This window comes from Phacochoerus africanus, chromosome 5 (assembly GCF_016906955.1).
Source record: "Phacochoerus africanus isolate WHEZ1 chromosome 5, ROS_Pafr_v1, whole genome shotgun sequence".
Taxonomy (NCBI): Eukaryota; Metazoa; Chordata; class Mammalia; order Artiodactyla; family Suidae; genus Phacochoerus; species Phacochoerus africanus.
The window spans coordinates 67,626,338-67,647,577 of NC_062548.1; the positions used below are offsets into that span (position 1 = coordinate 67,626,338).

A 21,240-nucleotide genomic window follows, 5' to 3' on the forward strand; every position below is an offset into this window, starting at 1 on the left:
GTAAGGTCTGGAGTAAAGATGATAACGTTTATTAAAAAAAAAAAAAGAAACCTTCCTATGAATCACTGTAGTTTGGGGTTTTTAGCAGTACTGTTGCCAAGGATGCTTGCCTTGGAAGTACAAGAGTACAAACTTGAACTGTGAAGCCCAAGTCCCAGCTTACCCCTGACACAATGAGCTCTCCTCCCAGATTCTGAACTTCTGCCTTCACCTTGCTGCAGATATTAAGCTGATGGCAATACAAGGCAATCCGTTGAAGGTAGGCTAATAAATCCTGCTTACATGCTGAATCAGGACACTATAAAATACATAAAAAGGTGATCTCAATTAGTAAGTACTCTTCAGTTTCTAACACTTGCTGTATAAAAGCTGTGAAGAGGTTTCACTGTTATAGACCTTAATTACATCCATCCAACATAACTTCTTTATAGTGCATTTTAGGAAGACCACAGCCAATAGGTTAGCATAGTTAGCTCTACTTTGATAAAAGTCTATAAAAAGAATATTGAAGATCTCCCAGAAAGCCTTATTGGGACTTCTGTACACATTTATGAATATTTTACCAATTATCTTCTAAACTGCTAAGAAAATTAAATGTTCTATAGATTTTCCCCTGGAGGCTCATTATATGCTGACTACATGCACAATTATTTTAACCCAAACAACAAAGATCCTAGAAGGAAATCATTCTGTGTGTCAGTCTCTCAGTTAGCGTATAGAGGAGAGTTTCAATTCAATTATTTTGCTGGAGGGAAAATGCACTTGTATCATTCACTAAAGGAACTCTATTACAGTTTTTGGAATTCCGTATTTATCAAAATTTTGAGACAGAATAAACTTCCTTTAAACAAGAGGCTCTGAGAAGGATCAAGAAATAGATTTGAGTAAAATGAATTTGCAGCCAGTTGAAATAAGCTCATAAGTGTAGCAATAGAACTCCTCAAAGGATGCACCAAAGTCAGCTATGGCCAGGGATTTTGAATTCTCTTTGTTACTTAAGCGGGTAGAAGTCCATCAAATATACACTGATCTTTGCTGAACACTTCCACAGACATTTACATGATTCCCTAAAGCATTTCTGAAACTTCAATGCCAACCGCTGTCCAGTAATTGAAATGTATTTCTATTGCTATCTGAAGTTCAGCTCAAAATTCTGCAGGACAGTCTATTGTTCTGACTCCATCTGGCACTTGCAAGGGACATGTAATCACTGGATTCTTGATGTAACGCTGTAAGAAATGAGTACCTATAGCCAAAACTGAAGTATCTTATTTAGAAAAAGAGTATGAGAAAAAGATTCCAGCTAAGTTTCCTTCAAGCTCAAGAAAGGAAATTCGTTCATTAATATTGTGAAGACAGTCCTTTAACACAGCCATTTATTTAATACATGACAAAGGGGTCTTTTTCATAGATAGCACTTACCATTGTGGTATTTTTTTCACTAACTGTATTTATCAAGAAAGAACCGCACAGACTGTTTTTAGCTTTCTACGAGTACTTAATATTGTAATATTTATCCTGCTCCAGAGACCCATATACTGAAAGGAATTAACTTTAAAATGATATCTCCCTAGAGGGCTGACAAGGCTTTTGATATAAATACCTCGCAGCAAATTAAAATGGAAGTTCTATCTCAATGGAACAGTAATTAAAAAGGCAACAGTCCGTAAAAAGTTTATATTGTATGCACATCTTGAATCTTCCCAAAAATACTTTCAGGCAAAATAAAAGCAACCAATCCACACTTTGGAAATGCTCATTCTATTCTATTATTTAAACTGAAGTATTTAAAACACACATAAAGGCATGATGGACCAAGGAAAATAACTCTTATACCATCGAAATAGTAGAAATGGGTGTAGAATTTGAGAAAGAAATGTCCCCTTAGACAAAGCAGTAGCAAAAATTGCAAATTACTTCATAACCAATGATAGGAAAAATATCACAAAAAGACAGTTATGTTTAAGTTCATCTGTTTTTGTTGTTGTTCTTAAGTCATCATTATATTGCATCTTATTTGTCACAATCTCAAAAGACATTTAGAATCCTGGGGTTTGCATATGTGTAGTGTAGTGTGTTTTCTAGATATCAAAACTATGTGGGCCATGCTTCATGTTGTATAATCATTGGAAATAAAGGGGAAAAAAGTACAAGATCACAAAACAAGAATTACAATAAAAAAATTCTGAATTTAAGGATCCTAAACATAGTCTCAGCCATTGAGATTCAGAGTGTAATGGAAAAGCCATCCAAACTTCATATACTTTCACTCCTAGGAAAAGGTCTGTTCTAACAAAACCCATTTCAGAACCACCATTGAAGACAGGTATTCAGAGGAATAGCCTAATATTGACAAATGAGGAAGGAAAACTATAGTAAGCAACTCAAAAATGATAGGAGCCTTGGGTCATCTATAGGAGAGAAAATAATTCTATATCTTTCCACGTATCCAAAGAGCATGATTGTTTCATAGTCTAGCAAGCAAATTCACACTTGTAATGTCTCCATGTAAATAACAGTTTACATGATATTTTCTATTTCAAAATCTTAATTTATATTTTTAAGACATTTTCCATTTAAGACTGTTCAAAATGCAAGCCATTGTTGCTTAGAGAGATGAACATCAGTTATCTGGAAAAGTCTATTGCCTAAAGTACCCTTACAAGCAATGGCACATTATTGCAATGAGAAATATGTAGGACAGGATTTTAGAGTTTCAATTCAGCAAAATAAAATGAGAACTATGGAAATAAACTCAAACATTCAAAGTGAGATTGAGACGTATTTTAACATGTATTTTAGTTCAGTCTAAAAGATTGTCTAAAAATTTCAATGATCTCTGAAGCCTTGAGTCTGGATGGAAAATAAAGCTTAATTCTGGATGTTCTTAAATATGTGGATTGCTAGGGCACAAATTATTATGAATTATAAAAATCATCATTAGAGTGAGATGAATATTAAATAACAGGAAATAAAGTTCTTCTTTCTTTTGACTCCCTCTTGAGCAGTGTATTTGACTTTCTGAATGAGGGCAGCCAAGATATTCCATGACTACTTGTGGGTTATGACTCTTATTTTTTTAATTTTTACTAAAGTATAGTTGATTTACAACATTCCTTCAATTTCTGCTGTACAGCAAAGTGAACCAGCCACCCATACATTCCTATACTTTTTCCATTTTCCTTCAGGTTCTTACCCAAGAGATTGGATACAGTTCCCTGTGCTTTATATCAGGACCCCATCACCCATCCATTCTAAATGTAACAGTCTGTATCTACAAACCCCAAACTTCCCATCAGTTCTCTCTTCATCCACCCCACTGGCAAACATAAGTCTGTCCTCCATGTCCATGATCTGTTCCTGTTTTGTAGACAGGTCATTTGTGCCATATTTTAGACTCCACATATAAGTGATATCATATGGTGTTTGTCTTTCTCTTTCTGACTTACTTCACTTAGTATGAGAGTCTCTAGTTCTATCCATGTTGCTGCAAATGGCATTATTTTCTCATTTTTATGGCTGAATAGTATTCTGTTGTATATATGTACCACATATTCTTAATCCATTCATCTGTTGATGGACGTTTAGGTTTTTTTCCACATCCTGGCTACTGTGAACAGTGCTGCAATGAACATACAGGTGCATTTATCTTTTTCAATGAACATTTTGTCCAGATATTTGCCAAGAAGCATGACTGCTAGATGATACGGGATTAGTTAGTTTTCTGAGGTACTTCCATACTGTTTTCCATTAGTGGTTGTATCAATTCATATCCCCACCAACAATGAAGGAGGGTTTACTTTTCTCCACACCCTCTCCAGCATTTGTTGTTGTTGACTTGCTAATGATGGCCACACTAATTGGTGTGAGATGGCACTTCATTATAGTTTTGATTTGCATTTCTCTAATAATTAGTAAGGTTGAGCATTTTTTCACGTGCCTGCTGGCCATCTGTATGTCTTATTTAGAGAAATACCTATTTACGTCTTCTGCCCATTTTCATTGGGGTTGTTGAGTTGTATGCATTGTTTGCATATTTTGGAGATTAAACCTTTGTTGAATCATTTGCAAAGATTTTCTCCCATTCTGTGTGTTGTCTTTTTGTTTCTATAATGGTTTCCTTTGCTGTGCAGAAGATTTTGAGTTCAATTCAGTCCCATTGGTTTATTTTTGTCTTTATTGCCATTATTCTAGGAGATAGCTCAAAAAAGATGTTGCTGTGATTTATGTCAAAGAGCATTCTGCCTATATTTTCCTCTAGGAATTTTATAGTACTTGGCCTTACATTTAGGTCTTCAATCCACTTTGAGTTCATTTTTGTGTATGGTGTTAGAAAATGTTCTAATTTCATTCTCTTACATGCAGCTGTCCAGTTTTCACAGCGCTATTTTTTTTTTTGTCTTTTTGCCTTTTCTAGGGCCACTCCTGCGGCACATGGAGATTCCCAGGCTAGGGGTCTAATTGGAGCTGTAGCCACTGGCCTATGCCACAGCCACAGCCAAGCCAGATCCAAGCCACATCTGTGACCTACACCACAGCTCACAGCAACACCTTATCCTAAACCCACTGAACAAGGCCAGGGATCGAGCCCACAACCCATGGTTTCTAATTGGATTCGTTAACCACTGAGCCATGATGGGAACTCCCCCAGCACTATTTATTGAAGAGACTATACTTCCTCCATTGTATGTTCTTGCTTCCTTTGTCATATATTAGTTGACCATATGTGCTTGAGTTTATTTCTAGGCTTTCTATCCTGTTTCATTGATCTACATTTCTGTTTTTGTGTCACTACCATACTGTTTTGATGATTGTAGCTTTGTAGTATAGTCTTAAATCAGGGAGTCTGATTCCTCCAGATCCACTTTTTCTTTTAAATATTGCTTTGGCTCTTTGATGTCTTTTGTTTTTCCATACAAATTTTAAAATATATTGCTCTTGTTCTGTAAAGAATATCATTGATAATTTGATAAGGATTGCACTGAACCTGTAGATTATTTTAGGTAGTATAGTCATTTTGATTATATTAATTCTTCCAATCCAAAAGCATGGTATATCTTTCTATTTATGTCATCTTTGATTTCTTTCATCATTGTCTTACAGTTTTCAGAGTACAGGTCTTTTGTCTCTTTACATAGATTTATTCCTAGGTATTGTATTCTTTTGATGTGATGGTAAAATGGTATTGTTTACCCAATTTCTCTTTCTGATCTTTCATTGTTAGTATATAGAAATGCAATTGATTTCTGTGTATTGATTTTGTATCCTGCAACTTTACCGAATTAATTGATAAGCTCTAACAGTTTTCTGTAGTGTCTAGGATTTTCTAGGTATAGTATCATGTCATCTGCAAAGAGTGATAGTTTTACTTCTTTTCTAATTTGGATTCCTTTTATTTCTTTTTATTCTATGATTGCCATGGCTAGGACTTCCAAAACTGTGTTGAATAACATTGAAGAAAGTGGACATCCTCATCTTCTTTCTGATCTTAGTAGAAATGCTTTCAGTTTTTCACTATTGAGAATGATATTAGGTGTGGGCTTGTCATAAACAGCTTTTATTATATTGAGGTAGGTCCCCCCCATACCCACTCTCTGAAGAGTTTTTATCAGGAATCAGTGTTGAAATTTATCAAAAGTTTTTCTGCATCTATTGAGATGATCATTTTTTTTTAATTTTTTGGTTTGTTGATGCAGTGTATCACATTAATAGATTTGCAGATATTGAAGAATCCTGGCATCCCTGGGGTAAATTCTACTTGATCAGGGTATATGATCTTTTTAATATATATTTGCATATGGTTTGATAATATTTTTTGAAGATTTTTGCATCTATATTCATCAGTAATATTGGCCTATAATTTTCTTTTTTTGTGGTATCTTTGTATGGTTTTTGTATCAGGATGATGGTGGCTTCATACAATGAGCTTGGGAGTGTTCCTTCCTCTGCAATTTTTTGGAAGAGTTTCAGAAGATGTGTTAACTCTTTTCTGAAAGCTTGATAGAATTCAGCTATGAATCCATCAGGTCCTGGACTTTTGTTTTTTGGAAGTGTTTAAATCACATCTTCAATTTCAGCACTTGTGATTGGCCTATTCATATTTCTTATTTTTTCCTTGTTCAGTCCTGGTAGGTTGTACCCTCATAAGAAACTGTCCATGTCTTCTAAGTTGTCCATTTTGTTGGCATACAGTTGCTTATAATAGTCTCTCATGATTCTTTTGTATTTCTGTGGTGTCTGTTGTAACTTCTCCTTTTTCACTTCTAATTTTATGGATTTGAACCATCTCCCTTTTTTTTCTTGATGAGTCTGGCTAGAGGTTTATCAATTTTGTTGATCTTTTCAAAGAACCAACTTTTGATTTAATTGATCTCCTCTACTGTTTTGTCTCTATGTTATTAGTTTCTGCTCTAATTTTTATGATTTCTTTCCTTCTACTAATTTTGGGCTTTGTTTGTTCTTCCTTACCTAGACGTTTAAGGTATAAGGTTAGGTTGTTTATTTGAACTTTTTCTTCTTTCCTGAGATAAAATTGTATTGCTATAAAATTCCCTTTCAGAACTGCTTTTGCTATGTCCCATAGGTTTTGGGTTGTAAAACAGTGGGTATTCTTCTTTCTCAAGGAATTTTGATCATTGGACCTATAACCTCCCTTTTCAACTGAACCCAAATTTGTCATCGACTCAGTCTCAGCAGCTAGAGGCCAGTTTGTAAAATGTTAGTGATCCTTTATGATTCTTTCTTCAGAGGCATTTTATGGTGTGCATATAACCCATTATGCAACCCAGGAGCCAATTAATGACTCCACTCAGTATGTGCTTGCTCTTCCCTCTTATATTACCTGATCAGCCACGGCACGGGCTAATTTGTCCATTCGAGAACCTGCTTCAGCAATTTTCTTGGCAGCATTAATGACATCAGATGTATTTTTCAACGGTCCTTTGCCTCTGAAATAACAGATACAATATAATTAGAAATCCACTTAGTGACAGGAAATAGACAAATCTCCCGTGTTATTTGTACAGGACTCAGCTTTTGTATTTGATTTGGCTCTGGCTATGCTGGAGGAAATTTGAATGTTTTCTGATTCACCTCAATTTCCATGTTAATAATCCACTTTACCTACCTTTTTTTTTTTTTTGTCTTTTTAGGGCCACACCCATGGCATATGGAGGTTCCCTGGCTAGGGGTCGAATCAGAGCTATAGCCACTGGCCTATGACACAGCCACAGAAACAGGATCTGAGTCACATCTGCAAACTATACCAGAGCTCATGGCAATGCCAGATTCTTAACCCACTGAGCAGGGCCAGGGATCAAACCTGCATCCTCATGGATGCTAGATTCATTTCCTCTGAGCCACAATGAAAACAATATTTTTCCCTATTTGGATGTGCATGCTTACATTTTATTCTTTACATTACTTTCTATGTTTTCAATGTATTTTTTTGTTAATGTATAATTGATTTACAGTGTTGTGTCAATTTCTGCTGTACGGCATAATGACCTGGTCATACACACACACACACACACACACACACACACACACATGCACACACACACACACACACACATATACACACACATATTTTTCTCATTTTATCTCCCATTATGTTCTATTCCAAGAGATTGGATATAGTTTCCTGTGCTATACGTAGGATCTCATTGCTTATCCATCCTAAATATAATAGTTTGTATCTACTAATTTCTATATTTTTTACTGTGGTCCATTAAAAAAGATGACCACCAACAAGGACAATGGGAATTTAATACGTAAATGCTTACATGTGCTATGATGTTGTATATATAACAACTCTTAACAAGAACTCTAACAATCAGGCAGCATCATTCCCATTTTAGAGAAGAGAAAAATAGACTAAAATGTTTAGCTCATCTAAGCCTACACAATTCATAAGTGATAAATTCTAAATTTAAATTGAATCCAGCCAAAAAAAATGCAGGTGTCTTGTCTTTCACCCCATGCCCAGCACTATCATTATGTTAATTACATATTTTTAAGTCCACTTTGGCACTTTGAGAAGACCTTGGCTCTTGTTCATAACTAGCAACTGTTTGGCCAGAATTTCAGAGATCTGTTGAGTTTGCTGGTTTACATGCTTCTGGGACTGACTTAGGAAGGAACACACAAAACACTGCGTGACAATAGATGTCTTTATCCAACCAAACTAGTACCCCAATATTTTCACATAAAGTTTTCAATTAGGTGAACTCTTTAATATTAAATTTCTTTTAAATAATTATTAGAAAAGAAAAGGAAACCATGCTGCATCATAAAGCTTTAAACAAAATATTGCATATGTTACAACTTTCTTCTTCTTTCTTGAGTGCTAAATAAAATAGTAGATTAAATACATTTATTCCTGTATTTTTAGCACTGTCACTGGTCTCTTTATATACATCTAAAAATCACTGCATTTTTTTAGGGCTACAAACGTATATCCCTATAATTAGACATGTGGTGAGTTAGACTACTCAGAAATGATTTATTTAAAATGCACAGGGCTATATAGTGTGGGCAATGATTGCCATTGTTATATAATAAAATTTTGTAAAGTGGAAGACTTAAAATGATTTTAGAATATAAATGTAAATGAAGGGCATACTGTTCAATTTCCCTCTTAATTTTCTTTCTGGCATTTTTAATGTTAGTAGCTAAAAGTAAAATATTCTGTGTTCATGTCAATTCTTAAACACATACATAGGAAAATTCAAAACTTAAGCTTATTCATTTGCTGTGGTAACATTAACTCTTCCATAAAAGACTGATTTTTTTCAGCTGCTGTATAGATTTTTAGATATGGACAGGAATTTTACAAGTGAATTTTATAGACTATGAATGAGTTCAAGATTGTGACAATTTGGCTCTGTTCTCACATTATTTTGTTTTGCTTTGTTTTCTTAGGGCCACACCCACAACATATGGAAGTTACCAGGCTAGGGGTTGAATCAGAGCTGTAGCTGTAGGCCTAATGCCATAGCCACAGCAATGCCAGATCCAAGCCGTGGCTGCTACCTACACCACAGCTCACAGCAACATAGGATCCTTAACCCACGAAGTGAGGCCAGGGATTGAACCTGTATCCTCCTGGATACTAGTCAGGTTTGGTACTGTTGAACCACAGACAGGAACGCTTCTCACAATATTTTTTAAATTATTTCCAAATACACTTTCATGTTGTTTTTGGTTTATATTTTTATTTTTTGTCTTTTTGCCTTTTCTAGGGCCGCTCCTGCAGCATATGGAGGTTCCCAGGCTAGGGGTCTAATCGGAGCTGTAGCCACTGGCCTACGCCAGAGCCACAGCAACGCCAGATCCGAGCCGAGTCTGCACCCTATACCAGGGCTCACAGCAACGCCGGATCCTTAACCCAGTGAGCAACATCAGGGGTTGAGTCTGCAACCTCATGGTTCCTAGTCAGATTTGTTAACCACTGCACCACGACAGGATCTCCCAGCTTACATTTTTAAAAGAATGTTTAGATACAGAATCTGTTAAGATTGAATAATATTCTCATCATTATTTATCTCTCTATAACTTGCAAATCTTCGACATTTTTTGCAATTTTACTCTGACACTGCATCTGTTATTACTTTTGCCTTTCTCTTAACCATTCACAAAGGGCTTCACCATGCTTGATTTTTCATTACTAACAATCTTGGTGTTTGTTTACTTCAAGAATTTCAAAGGATTTGTGGAAATGCTTTCTCACGAAATTTCCATGATAACTTTCAACAGATGATGGGTTCTGACAAAATGTGTAAGTTAGTAAAGAATACTTGTTTGAGGCCCAGACTCCCATATTACAGTGAAAGAGTCATTAGAAATGTGTCTTTTGTAATTACACTGGAGACCACATAGTATATTATTACCAAAAAAGTAAGCGTTCACACTCTAGACACACTTCAAACTCTTCCAGAACATAGGAAAGGAAGACAGTGTTCAAAAACAGTTTCATTAAGCAACATAATATTGACATTGTCAGTAGCCGCAAATACAAATTTCTTATTTGAGAATGCTTATTTAGGTAGTAAAATTATTTTTGTTTTTAAAAACGGAAGAAAAAGCAAAAGAAAAGAGGGAAATGGCAGCTGAGTGCTGCAGTGAGTTTGTACATGTTCACAAGACTTGACTGTTAAACTCTCAGGTGATATGTTGGTAGCTTGAAATCTGCCATGACTGCTTTTTTTTACCCCTGAAAAATCAATATACCACTGCCCATCTCCCCAGTTGGGAAAAAGAGTATTGTGATCTGAAAGAGGTATGTGGGGGCTTCTGGAGCTGACAACAAATGTTGCAAGGATGTGGAGAAAAGGCAACACTTGTGCACTGCTGGTTGGAATGTAAACTGGTGCAGCCACTATGGAAAATAGTATGGAGTTTCCTCAAAAAATTAAAAATGGAACTACCATACGATTCAGCAATTCCACTTCTGGGTATTTATCTGAAGAAAATGAAAACACTAATTTAAAAAGACGTGTTTACGACAGCACTATTTACAATACCCAAGATATGAAAGCAACTTAAGTGTCCATCAATAGATAAAGGAATAAAGAAAAGGTAGTATATCTATAGATAATGGAATATTATTTGGCTGTTAAAAAGAATGAAATCATGCCCCTGTGACAGAATGGATGGACTGTGAGGGCATTCTGCTAAGTGAAATACGCCAGACAAAGACAAATACTATATGACTCACTTGTAAGTGAAAGCTAAAAAAAACCCTAAAACAATTTTGTTATTGTTGATAACAAGTTCCAAGCAAACGCCCCCCCCCCAAAAAAAAACATGAGCTCATCAATACAAAGAACATATTGGTGGTTACTAAAGGCTGAGTGAAATGGGAAAAGGAAGTTTAAAATTACAAATTCTAAGCTATAAAATAAATAAGCCTTGGGGTGTAATAATACTGCATTACATATTTGAAAGCTGCAAAGAGAGTAGGTCTTAAAAGTTTTCATCACAAGAAAAACAAACTTGTAATTATGTACAATGATAGATGTTCGCTAGAGTTATGGCAATCATCATTTCACAAAATATACAAATATAGAATATAAGTAAAATCTAAATATAAAAACATAAAACATTATAATTAACCAGAAAACAATACAAGAAAAAATTGTCAACTATCAAATAAAGAGCCTGGATATCCATAAGTACTCAAAGTATGAAAGTGTAGTAAAAGCAATGTGTACTTTCAATACTTCATGAGCATGGATTAAGAAAATTACTTGAATCATCTGGAAATCCTGAATATCTATTATATGATTCTGAGCATCATGCAAAATGTTTATAAGAAAGTTTCAAGGCCCAGATTTCCTTGAATATAGAATTAGTGAAATGACCCACTTTCCCCACATCATGAACAGAAGAGAAGGGAGATGTGAAAAATAGTTGAGTCATTTTAGGGAGTGGATGGGGGAATCAGTTACTCATTTCCTTCTGCTTCTGTGGGGGTAATAACCAGTATCTTTAAAAGAGAAGACCCTACCAGCTTATGTACCAAAGATAGTCTTGGTCTTTTCTTTTTTTTTTTTTGGCCACCCCATGGCATATGGAGTTCCCAGGCCAGGGATCAGATCTGAGCCACATCACAGCAGGAACTCCATTTCTTTTAATGTTATCATTGCATAGGTTGGGAATGGTTTCTCAAACTCCTCCAGACCTCCGAGTGTCTGCAGCAGTACAGTCCAAGAAAATTTTTATAATGATGGACATATTCTATAATTCTGCACTGTCTAGTATAGCATCCCCTGGCTACATGTAATTACAGAACACTTAAAATGTGGCCAGTGTGATTGAGGAAATGAGTTTAATTTTATTCCATTTTTCTTCTATTTTTAATTTTTCATTTTGAAGTAATTACAGATTCCTAGGAATTTGCAAAGATATATATGTGTCTGTGTGTGTGTCCCCTAGGCACCATTAATCCACTGTCCCCCAGTGTTAGCATCTTGCATATAGTATGGTTATAAAACCAGAAAATTGACACTGGTTAAACCACAGAGATTATTCATATTTCAGCAGTTATGCATGCATTTGTCTATATGCATAATTTATGTAAGTTATAGGCAATTTTATGACCTGTAAATGTCATGTACTACCATCACAATTAAGGCACAGACTGTACTAGCAACACATGGTTCTCTCATACTAACTCTACATCATCTACCCCATCCCTAACAGTAATCATCTCTAGGTAATCCCTAGATGGTAATCACTAGTCTCTTCTCCATCTCTCTATTTTTTTTTAATTTTAAGAATGCTATTTGATGGAATTGGTACAATATGTACCATCTGAGACAGGTATTTTTCACCCGGCATAATCTCCTTGAGGTTCATCCAAGTCGCTAAGTAGTATTCTATGGTATAGATGTACTATAGTTTGTTTAACCATTTACCCAAGTGAAGGCCATTTAGCTAGTTTCCAGTTTTAGGCTATTACGAATAAACTTGGTGTAAATAAGTGTGTACAAGTTTTTGAGTGAATGTAAGTTGTCACGTCTCTGAGATAAATTACAAGAGTAAAATTACTAGGTCCTATGGTATTCCATTTTCAGTTTTAAATAAAATTTTCAAACAATTTTCCAATTTTATCTGAAATCAAATTTAAAAACTTGGGGCTAATATCATACTCAATGGTGAAAACTGAAGCTTTCTTTTTAAGATCAGGAAAAAAGGTGCCCTTTTTGCCACTTCTAGTCAACATAGCACTAGAAGTTCTAGCCAGAGAAATTAAGGAAAAAGAGAAATAAAAGTTACCCAGGTAGAAATGAAAGAAGAAAAATGATTTTTCTTCACAGACTGCATAATCTTACATGTAGAAAACTTTAAAGATTCTACCAAAAAAAAAATGGAATAAATTAATTTAGCAAAAGTGTAGAATACAAAGTCAACATACAAAAAATAGACTTTATTTCTACACACGGACAAAAAACTACCAGAAAAAGAAATTAAGAAAGCAATCTCATTTGTAGTAACATCAAAATGAATAAAATCCTTATGAAAATTAACTAAAGAGACAAAAGATTTGTACCCTGATAACTAAAAAATATCACTGAAAGAAATTAAAGACACAAATAAATGGAAAGACACCCCATTTACATGGATTAGAAGACCTAATATTATTAAGATATCAATACTATACAAAGCAATCAACATAAACCCTATCAAAATCCTAGTGACAATTTTGCCAAAATAGAAGAATCTATCTTAAAGCTCATATGGATTGGCAAAGCATACCAAATAGCGAAAACAATCTTAAAAAAGAATAAAGTTAGGGACTATACGATGAAGCTACAGTAATCAAAAGAGTATAGTCCTGGCATAAGGACAGATACATAAAATAATGGAATAGAATAGAGTCTTGATGAGAATATGAAGAAGTTGGAATCTTTATGCACTACTGATGGGGATATAAAATGGGCAGCTGTTATGTGAAACAGGAAGGTGGTTACTCAAAAAATTTAGCGTAGAATTACCATTTGATCTAACCATTCCACTTCTGGGTATATAGCCAAAGAATGGAAATCCGGGTCTCAAAGAGATATTTACACACTCATGTTCATAACAATATTATTCACAATCCAAGTGCCCAAGAATGGATGAAGTGTTAGACAAAGTATGATGTACTCATTCAATGAAATATTATTTGGCCTTAAGAAGGAATGAAACCCTGCTGTGCACTACAACATGGGTGAACCTTGAGAATATTACGCTAAGTGAAATATGCCAGTCACAAAAGGACAAATAGTATGGGATCCCACTTATATGAGATACTCAGAGTAGTCAAATTCACAGAGCAGAAAGGAGAATGGTGGTTTCCAGGGACTGAGGGCGAAGGGGGGGCAGGGATGAGGAGTTAGAAATCAATGCCAATAGTTTCTTTTGTGGAAGTGATGGATGGATGGTGGTGATACTTGCAAAACAATGTGAATGTGCTTAATGCCACAGAACTGTACACTTAAAAATGGCTAAAATGGTAAATTTTACTGTATCTATTTTCACTACAATAAAAAAACAATTACTTTAAACAGCCATATGTGGCGAGTGGCTACTGCACCGGATAGCACAGGCAAAAAAGGAAAAACAGTCATTGGAATAATGTGAAGTTGGCAGAGAAATAAACAAAAAAGATTGGCCAACAAAAACAATGTATATATATCAGCCCAGAAAATAGCAGAAGTTTGAGTCTTCCTATCAGTGGAAGGCAATATTGACAAAGGGACTGGCCCCATTGACTGTAGCTCCTCATCTCAAAATAATGGCTTATAACATTTATGTTTCCATAACTGAGATCAAATTCTCTATTTTAGGCATCTTGAATGGTGCTTCGAGGAACCTTACGACTTAGAGACAGAAGGCATCTTCTTATTCCATTTGGAACGTGATTTTAGTTTTCTTGGAAAAACATCAAACCCAAGAATTGGCCCTACTATATAGATTCATGTAACTTTCTGTCTTTTGGTAAATAGGTGATTCTTATACAGGGGGGTCAATATTTGGACGCTTTCCCAGGAAGTGTTCACTTCAAAAAAAAAAAAAAAAAAAGAGCGAGAGGGAGTCATGGAGAGCTATCACTGTATCACTGCTATTTATAACTTAACAACTAATTCATATTTACTTCATAAAATGGTAATAGGTATTAACGTGAAAAATCAATGTGTAGGTGCAATCTGAGTTAATATACTTAGTACCCTGAATTCTTAAAATCTGAGTTAATTCAAATTAATAACATTTATTTGCTATAGTTTTCTCAGGACCTCTAACTGATCAATATGATGTGACTCTCCAGTAATGAGATGTAGTAAGGAGTCTATCTGTAAATGTACAGAATCATAGAAGCCCCTTTTCAGAACCAGAGGACCATAAAACATCCTTAAGAAATACCACTTTCATTGATCAGCTTAAGCAGTATAAAGATAGCACAGTGGAAAAGGTGTATTAATCTGAGGATCAAAGAAAAGTCAGGTGAGACTCCAGGACCATGAGTTGAACTATTCAAGGATATAAATTTATATGATGGCCTCAAAGTTGAAGTACAAATACACATAAAATTGAGAGGGACTCTAAGGATCAATAAGGGTAGGCCTTGGAGAACAAACACAAGATTTTTATATCACTCTACAAAAAGAGGAATCCTGAAAGTTTTGGTCCAAAGGAAGCTGGAGGGCAGCCCTTTAATGGCCAGAGGTGGCAGGGCATAGATTGACAAGGGTCAAGAATTGGAACTGAATGACTAGGCAAGTTGTCAGTTGGGCTCAAGTCTTGAGTATATGAACTAAGGCAGTAATGAAATCTGTGAATAGTGGAGTGGTTACACAATTTTTTTTTAGTCTTGTCAGTATTTTATAGTTGATTATGCCCTGAAAGCTTTTTTCTTTTTCTTTTTCTTTTTTTTTTTAAGCCTGGACCCAATTCCTTTCAAGATCAGAACTTAAAGTTGATCTCAAAAGATAGCTTCTTTGTCTCTGGCTATACAGTTAAAAGAGTTTCTCTCCTGAGCTGCTGACATCTGCACACCTTTTGCAATTGTGATATAATTTCTTTCTGAAAGTGATATAAGAAGTATGGATTCACCCTATGTAGGATGGCATTTCTGCCATTGCCCATGAGGTGGAAGTCAAGAACTGAACAGGAAAAAGACATGAGGCATAATCAGTTTTAACCTCCATGAAGAACTTATTACACAAATAATGAGGCAGAACTTTTCCAATTTTAATGATAATGGAGTAGATATTATTGAGATTACTGAGTCAAATTAATGAATTAGCTACTGATAAGAATAAACAGGATAAATGCAAGCTTTTTTTTTTTTGTACCCAAATGCCCTTTAAGCATATGATTTGAGGAGAGTAGTCAAGCTTCAATGCCTACTTAGCTCTACCCTTTTCTTTAAATAAGAGAAAGTAGTGTGTAAGAGTCATTAGATACATAGAGCTAAAATTATTCCTCCCTAACGTGGAAAATGCAAGGACAATAATAATAATGCATGGGGTCAAGTGCAGTGAACTTAGATGAGTGGCATGAAGAAAGGCTCAAATTAGATACCTTTTGCAAAGAAAGAGGCTCTGTCATTAGGGCGACAGCAAAACCCCAGCTTCCTGTGTTCCATTTAGAATTCACACCGTCTTCTCCTCTGGTTATTAATAACTGTACTCCGCCTTTTGCCCTCACAAAGGGGCACAGAAGTACTTATCAGGCAGTGGGGAAAAAATGATAACCAGTAGCATTCTAGACATTTCATTATTCAAATCAGCATAAAGTGATTATACGAAGTCCCTCGGGAATTGAAGTGGCCTTCTTTTCTCTTTTGAAACTGTACTTTGACTAATAGAAAGTCTGTCTTATTTAACATCATCTAACAAGACTCCCTCAAATATATCTCTCTTCCATGACACAGTTACATACAATCTAGAGCATTATAAAATGTTATCCTGATCTCAACTAGCAGCATGACTAGATTCACCATTCACTTTTAATTAATGAGATTATTTGTTCAAGTGATGTTATTAATGGATTGTATAATATCCATCAGATAAAGTACTAATACAATGCTGAAAGCAAGCAAATTAAGTCATAACGGCCTTGAAAAGCAATGACTGTGGCTGCCATGATGGTCTGATTTGTAGGAAATTTCAGACTTAAATAATGGCTCAGACGGTGTTTTCCTACTTTTATTTTCTCATGTGAAATAAATCGGTGAAGCCGACAAAGACTAGCCAAAGGTACAAATTTGAACTCATGAATACGATGACATTTGAATTCTCGAAGGTCACCCTCATAACATTAAAGTCATTCCATTGAAGTCGTTCCATTGAAGTCAAAAACAATTTTAAAATATTTTGAGAAAGGGCCAAGGAATGTCATTAGTACATGTTGGCCAGAGGCAAAAGGTAAAGGGGCTGAGGCAGAGATGTGCCATCTTTTATTATAACCTACAATCAGTTGTAGCCCTTTCTTACTGAAAGCATTCCACAATCATTTAAAAAAAAAAAAAAGTCACGCAAAAGGTAGTGTCTTAATACTTGCCACATATCTTACACAGCTTTAAATAACAAATCCCATGTTGAATCATTAAAACACCTTTGATCATGTGTGTCTGTGTTTCCCAGAAGGAAAAAAAAATCTATAGTAAAATGATAGCTTTCATTACTATAGCAGAATAATTCACAATTGTATTACCTCTTTGGATTTCCAAACTCTCCTGTGAAGTACATAGGAAAAGTATTATTTTCCCACCTTACAAATGAATAAATGAGACTGGTCCAAAATCACCTAATATTTGGACTAAAAATCCAGGAATCTTTTGGTCGAGCTTTGGCCTCCCTTGGTTTGCCCTTTATGTGGTAGGAAGGGCAGGAATGTCACCTCCCTTTAAAGAAGACTAAAAATGCAGTGGCAGAAACAGCAATGACCCCTGGGGAAAAAAAAGGCTCCTGATAAAATTCCGACTGGCCTCTTGATTTATTAAAAGTATTGCTCAGAGTGAAAGGGACTAAAACACAAGGTTTGACGTCCCTGTCAAAATTATAGAATTAGATTTTTGAACCTGATTCTTTGTATGTAAGGGTAAAGTAGGAGTCAAAATTAACAGCACTTGCACATATTACATGTATACATGCCCCTCCCCACAAGTAAGCAAATCATATATATATATGTGTATTAGAAAATCACATACCTTATATTCAGAATAATATTTAAACACACTGCAAAATGCATAGACCAAAAAAGAGTCACCCAAGCCCCAGAGGTTTGATTTTATGACTGGCTTAGGGTAGATACTTAAAACAATAATAATTACAACTACAAATCTCTTCTTTTTGACCAAAAAGACCTACCTACTAAGAACCAGGTCCAGATCATTTTGACTCACACATGTAAATTTTATAATACCACTGCCTTGCTTTGATGTAGTATTTTAATTTTTCAGCAGGCTTTTCACATGCTAATACACAGTGTTATCCTTCTGTTATTTTTAATGAGAAAATCACCATCTTCCTGTCCCCAGGCCTCACCTTGTGAAGTCCGTCATTTCCATCATGATCATACACATCTGCTTGGCCAGCACAATGATGTCATTGCCGCTGTCATCCCATTTGGCCACTTCAGCATCCAGCTTGCTTTTCTCTTGGTGGAATATCTCCACCTGCTCAGCTATTTTTGCCTTCTCCTCCTGTGGTAGTTGTGCCATGATGGCCTGTGTGGGTTACAGAAAACGTGTGACTAATGGTGACAAAGGGAGCACAGGCAGGAGGCTGACTCTGCCTCTGGTTAAGGGCAAAGCTAGATCCTGACAAGGTTCACAGGCTGCCCCATCCTTCCGGAAAGTACATTTTTTTTTTCCCAGCCCCAGGAAGGCAGAAGCACAGACTGGTAAGGGCCCCAAATTCCCTGCCTCCTTTCCTACAAACAAACAAACAAAAATAATAGAGATCCATAGGTACAGGCACATAGATAGTAACAGAACTTCTCTGTCCTTTGATGACATATGTTTGCTCAAAAGAGTCTATTCCTGACAATTTTTATATTTGGTCCTGGGAAATTTTTACCAGATGAAAGAATGCACCTCTTTCAACACTGAAATCTGTTCAGAGAAAGAGAAAAAAGAAAAAAGGCCTTCTGTTGCTGGGAAGGAAAAGAATTTTAATATCTGAGCATCCCAGGTGGGGTGGGGAGACTCTCTATGAGTGTTAATGAAGCCATCCATGGTTAGATGCCAAACAGAAATCCCCTACCTAGGGCACTTCAGGAATGGTGTACCTATTCCCAGGCCTCCTCTATGGAAACACTAGGACAACCATGGCTCTTTGTAGATAGGAATGTGGGCAAGGAAGGTGGGATGGGACAAATATATAGGATTAAGAAGCTCAGATTTATTTTCTTTCTTTTTTTAATGCACAAAAAATACCTTGATTTATTTATTCTTTGAACTTATAAATGCTCCTGCTATTTACCTCTTAGTATATATAATTCAACATGAATAAAATTTGGCTTTAAAAGGATGAATGTATTACCTAAAGCAGTTCTGGAAAAGTGAATTTCAGCAGTAGTAGAAAAGTAGGAAGCAAACTTCCCCAGGATTTTGGGAGGGCTTTGGAGGGCTTTACTCTCCTTTTCTTTTTTTTTTTTAATTTTTAAATTTTTTTAATAGTTATTTCCCCAATACATTTTTTTTCTACTGTACAACATGGTCACCCAGTTACACATACATGTACACATTCTATTTTCACACATTATCATGCTCCATCATACATGACTAAACATAGTGCCCAGTGCTACACAGCAGGATCTCATTGCTAATCCATTCCAAAGGCAATAGTTTGTATCTATTAATCCCAAGCTCCCAACCACCCACTTCTCTCCCCCTCCCCCTTGGCAACCACAAGTCTATTCTCCAAGTCCATGATTTTCTTTTCTGTGGAAAGGTTCATTTGTGCCTTATATTAGATTCCAGATATAAGTGATACCAGGTTGATCTGCAATAGTTGCCAGGTTAAGGGAATTAGAAGAGGAAGAACTCCAGCTGATTCTCACTATTAATGAATTTTTTATTTGAAAATTTGCCTGTTCTCTAAAATTTACCTGAAACCCCCAAATCAATATTTGTAGTGCTTTCAATCATTCACAGATATACACAAAGCTGCTAAAAATTTAAGTCATCCAATATCCGTATTCCCAGATGAGGCTGAACAAGGGTTTCTCTGCCCTCTTGTTTCAGTACTCATACTATAAACAAGTGTCCTATCTGCAGTGTATTTAGAACCACATTCTCTACATTATTACACTGTTTTGTTGATGGTTTTTCTGTGTCTCTAAGCACAGAAGGCTACAATGTGCCTAATGAAGAAACCATGTATCAGATGAGCTTCATTCAGGCATGAGTTTTAATGATCTCAAGTTTGAGTTTAATGTTCAAGAACCAAGACTATCAAGTAAGGTATCTAAACAGAAACACTCACTGAACAAGATTACATATTGAGCGATTGAAGGAACCATTAAGACTAGCAGCTCTCAGGAACTTAACCCTGTATTTCCCCTAGGAGCGATGATTCAGTAGTTGCTAATTAAGTGTTCCTGGTGACTTTATAGAACATAAGGGCTGTGACTAAAGAGAATCAACTGTATTTGTTAGACGCTATTTGTGTAGTGCTGAGTGAAATGTTTGACGTCACCTCAGTGCATCCTCACAGATCCATTTGCAACCTGCTTCCTAGAAAGGAGCACATGGATAAGGGCGTCAGCACTGGTTTCCCTCTGGTTCTGGGATAAACATATTCTCCAGAAGAGAGACTAAGAGAGCATGAGTTGGTGTATCTACAGCTTCTGCAAAGGACAAGTAAAATAACACACACAAAAAAACTGCTTTTTATGGTGTAAAGCTCCTTCCAATATGATTGAACTGTTCAAAGGAAAGGTAGCGGATATCTAACAGAAATATCAATGGATATAAGCTCAGAAAAACAGGACTCAACCAGGCTTTGTTACTGACTTGGGTTAAGACTTCATTGCTGCTGGATCATATCCTTAACTTTTTGTAAAATAAGAATTACCTTAAAATGTTATGGTGGACAGCAAATGAAGTAATAAATGTGTTATGTTTGTCTGAGAAAAAAGAATGAAAGTAAGCCCATGTGGGATTATTGTTAACACTGTATTATCATTATTTCTATATTAGTTTTCATTTCCATCTACCCCTCTAGCTTATTGCTTGTTGCCACCAAAGAGAAGAGATGGGCTCAGAGATTATGAGACTATCTATGAATAGAAGAGTGCTATGACTCCTTGAACACATACCGGGACTCTATTAAAAGGCTTATTATGTATGTCAAAAAATGTAATCTACTCAATTATTCTACAAGATTAATACTGTTATCACCCCAGTTTTATTAATGATGATAACAAGACCCAGAGAAGTTAATTAAATTCCCAGTATTACACAACTTACAAGCTATAAGAATAGGATTCAAACCCAGGTGAGCAAACATCATAGTTAACCATTGTGCACAACTGGATCACCATGCATGACCCTGCAGGTTAGACACTGCACAGTGGGCCCAGCCAGGTCAGTCAGAGGTTGCTGAAATTGCAGGCTCCCTTCACCAGGCTGAGAATCTGCCCAGGGTAAGGGATGTCTTGTTCTGATTTGCACAAAGATGTTCTTGGGTGAACAGCTGCCTGCTACTCTTACTAAGAGACAGCCATATCTACTAAATTCCACAC

The 21,240-nt window shown here is 35.8% G+C and overlaps 1 protein-coding gene across 2 annotated transcripts in view; it reads right to left on the reverse strand.

The window, feature by feature from the left end:
- Positions 1-21,240, reverse strand: part of CTNNA2 (catenin alpha 2) — a 281,632-nt gene that overhangs the window by 41,451 nt on the left and 218,941 nt on the right. For both annotated transcript variants that reach the window (XM_047781655.1, XM_047781656.1), the window contains exons 8-10: positions 18,036-18,217; positions 6,842-6,947; positions 164-298 (exon numbers count right to left, since the gene is read on the reverse strand). In XM_047781655.1, the coding sequence (XP_047637611.1) occupies positions 164-298; positions 6,842-6,947; positions 18,036-18,217 (423 nt within the window). The remainder of the gene's footprint in view (positions 1-163; positions 299-6,841; positions 6,948-18,035; positions 18,218-21,240) is intronic.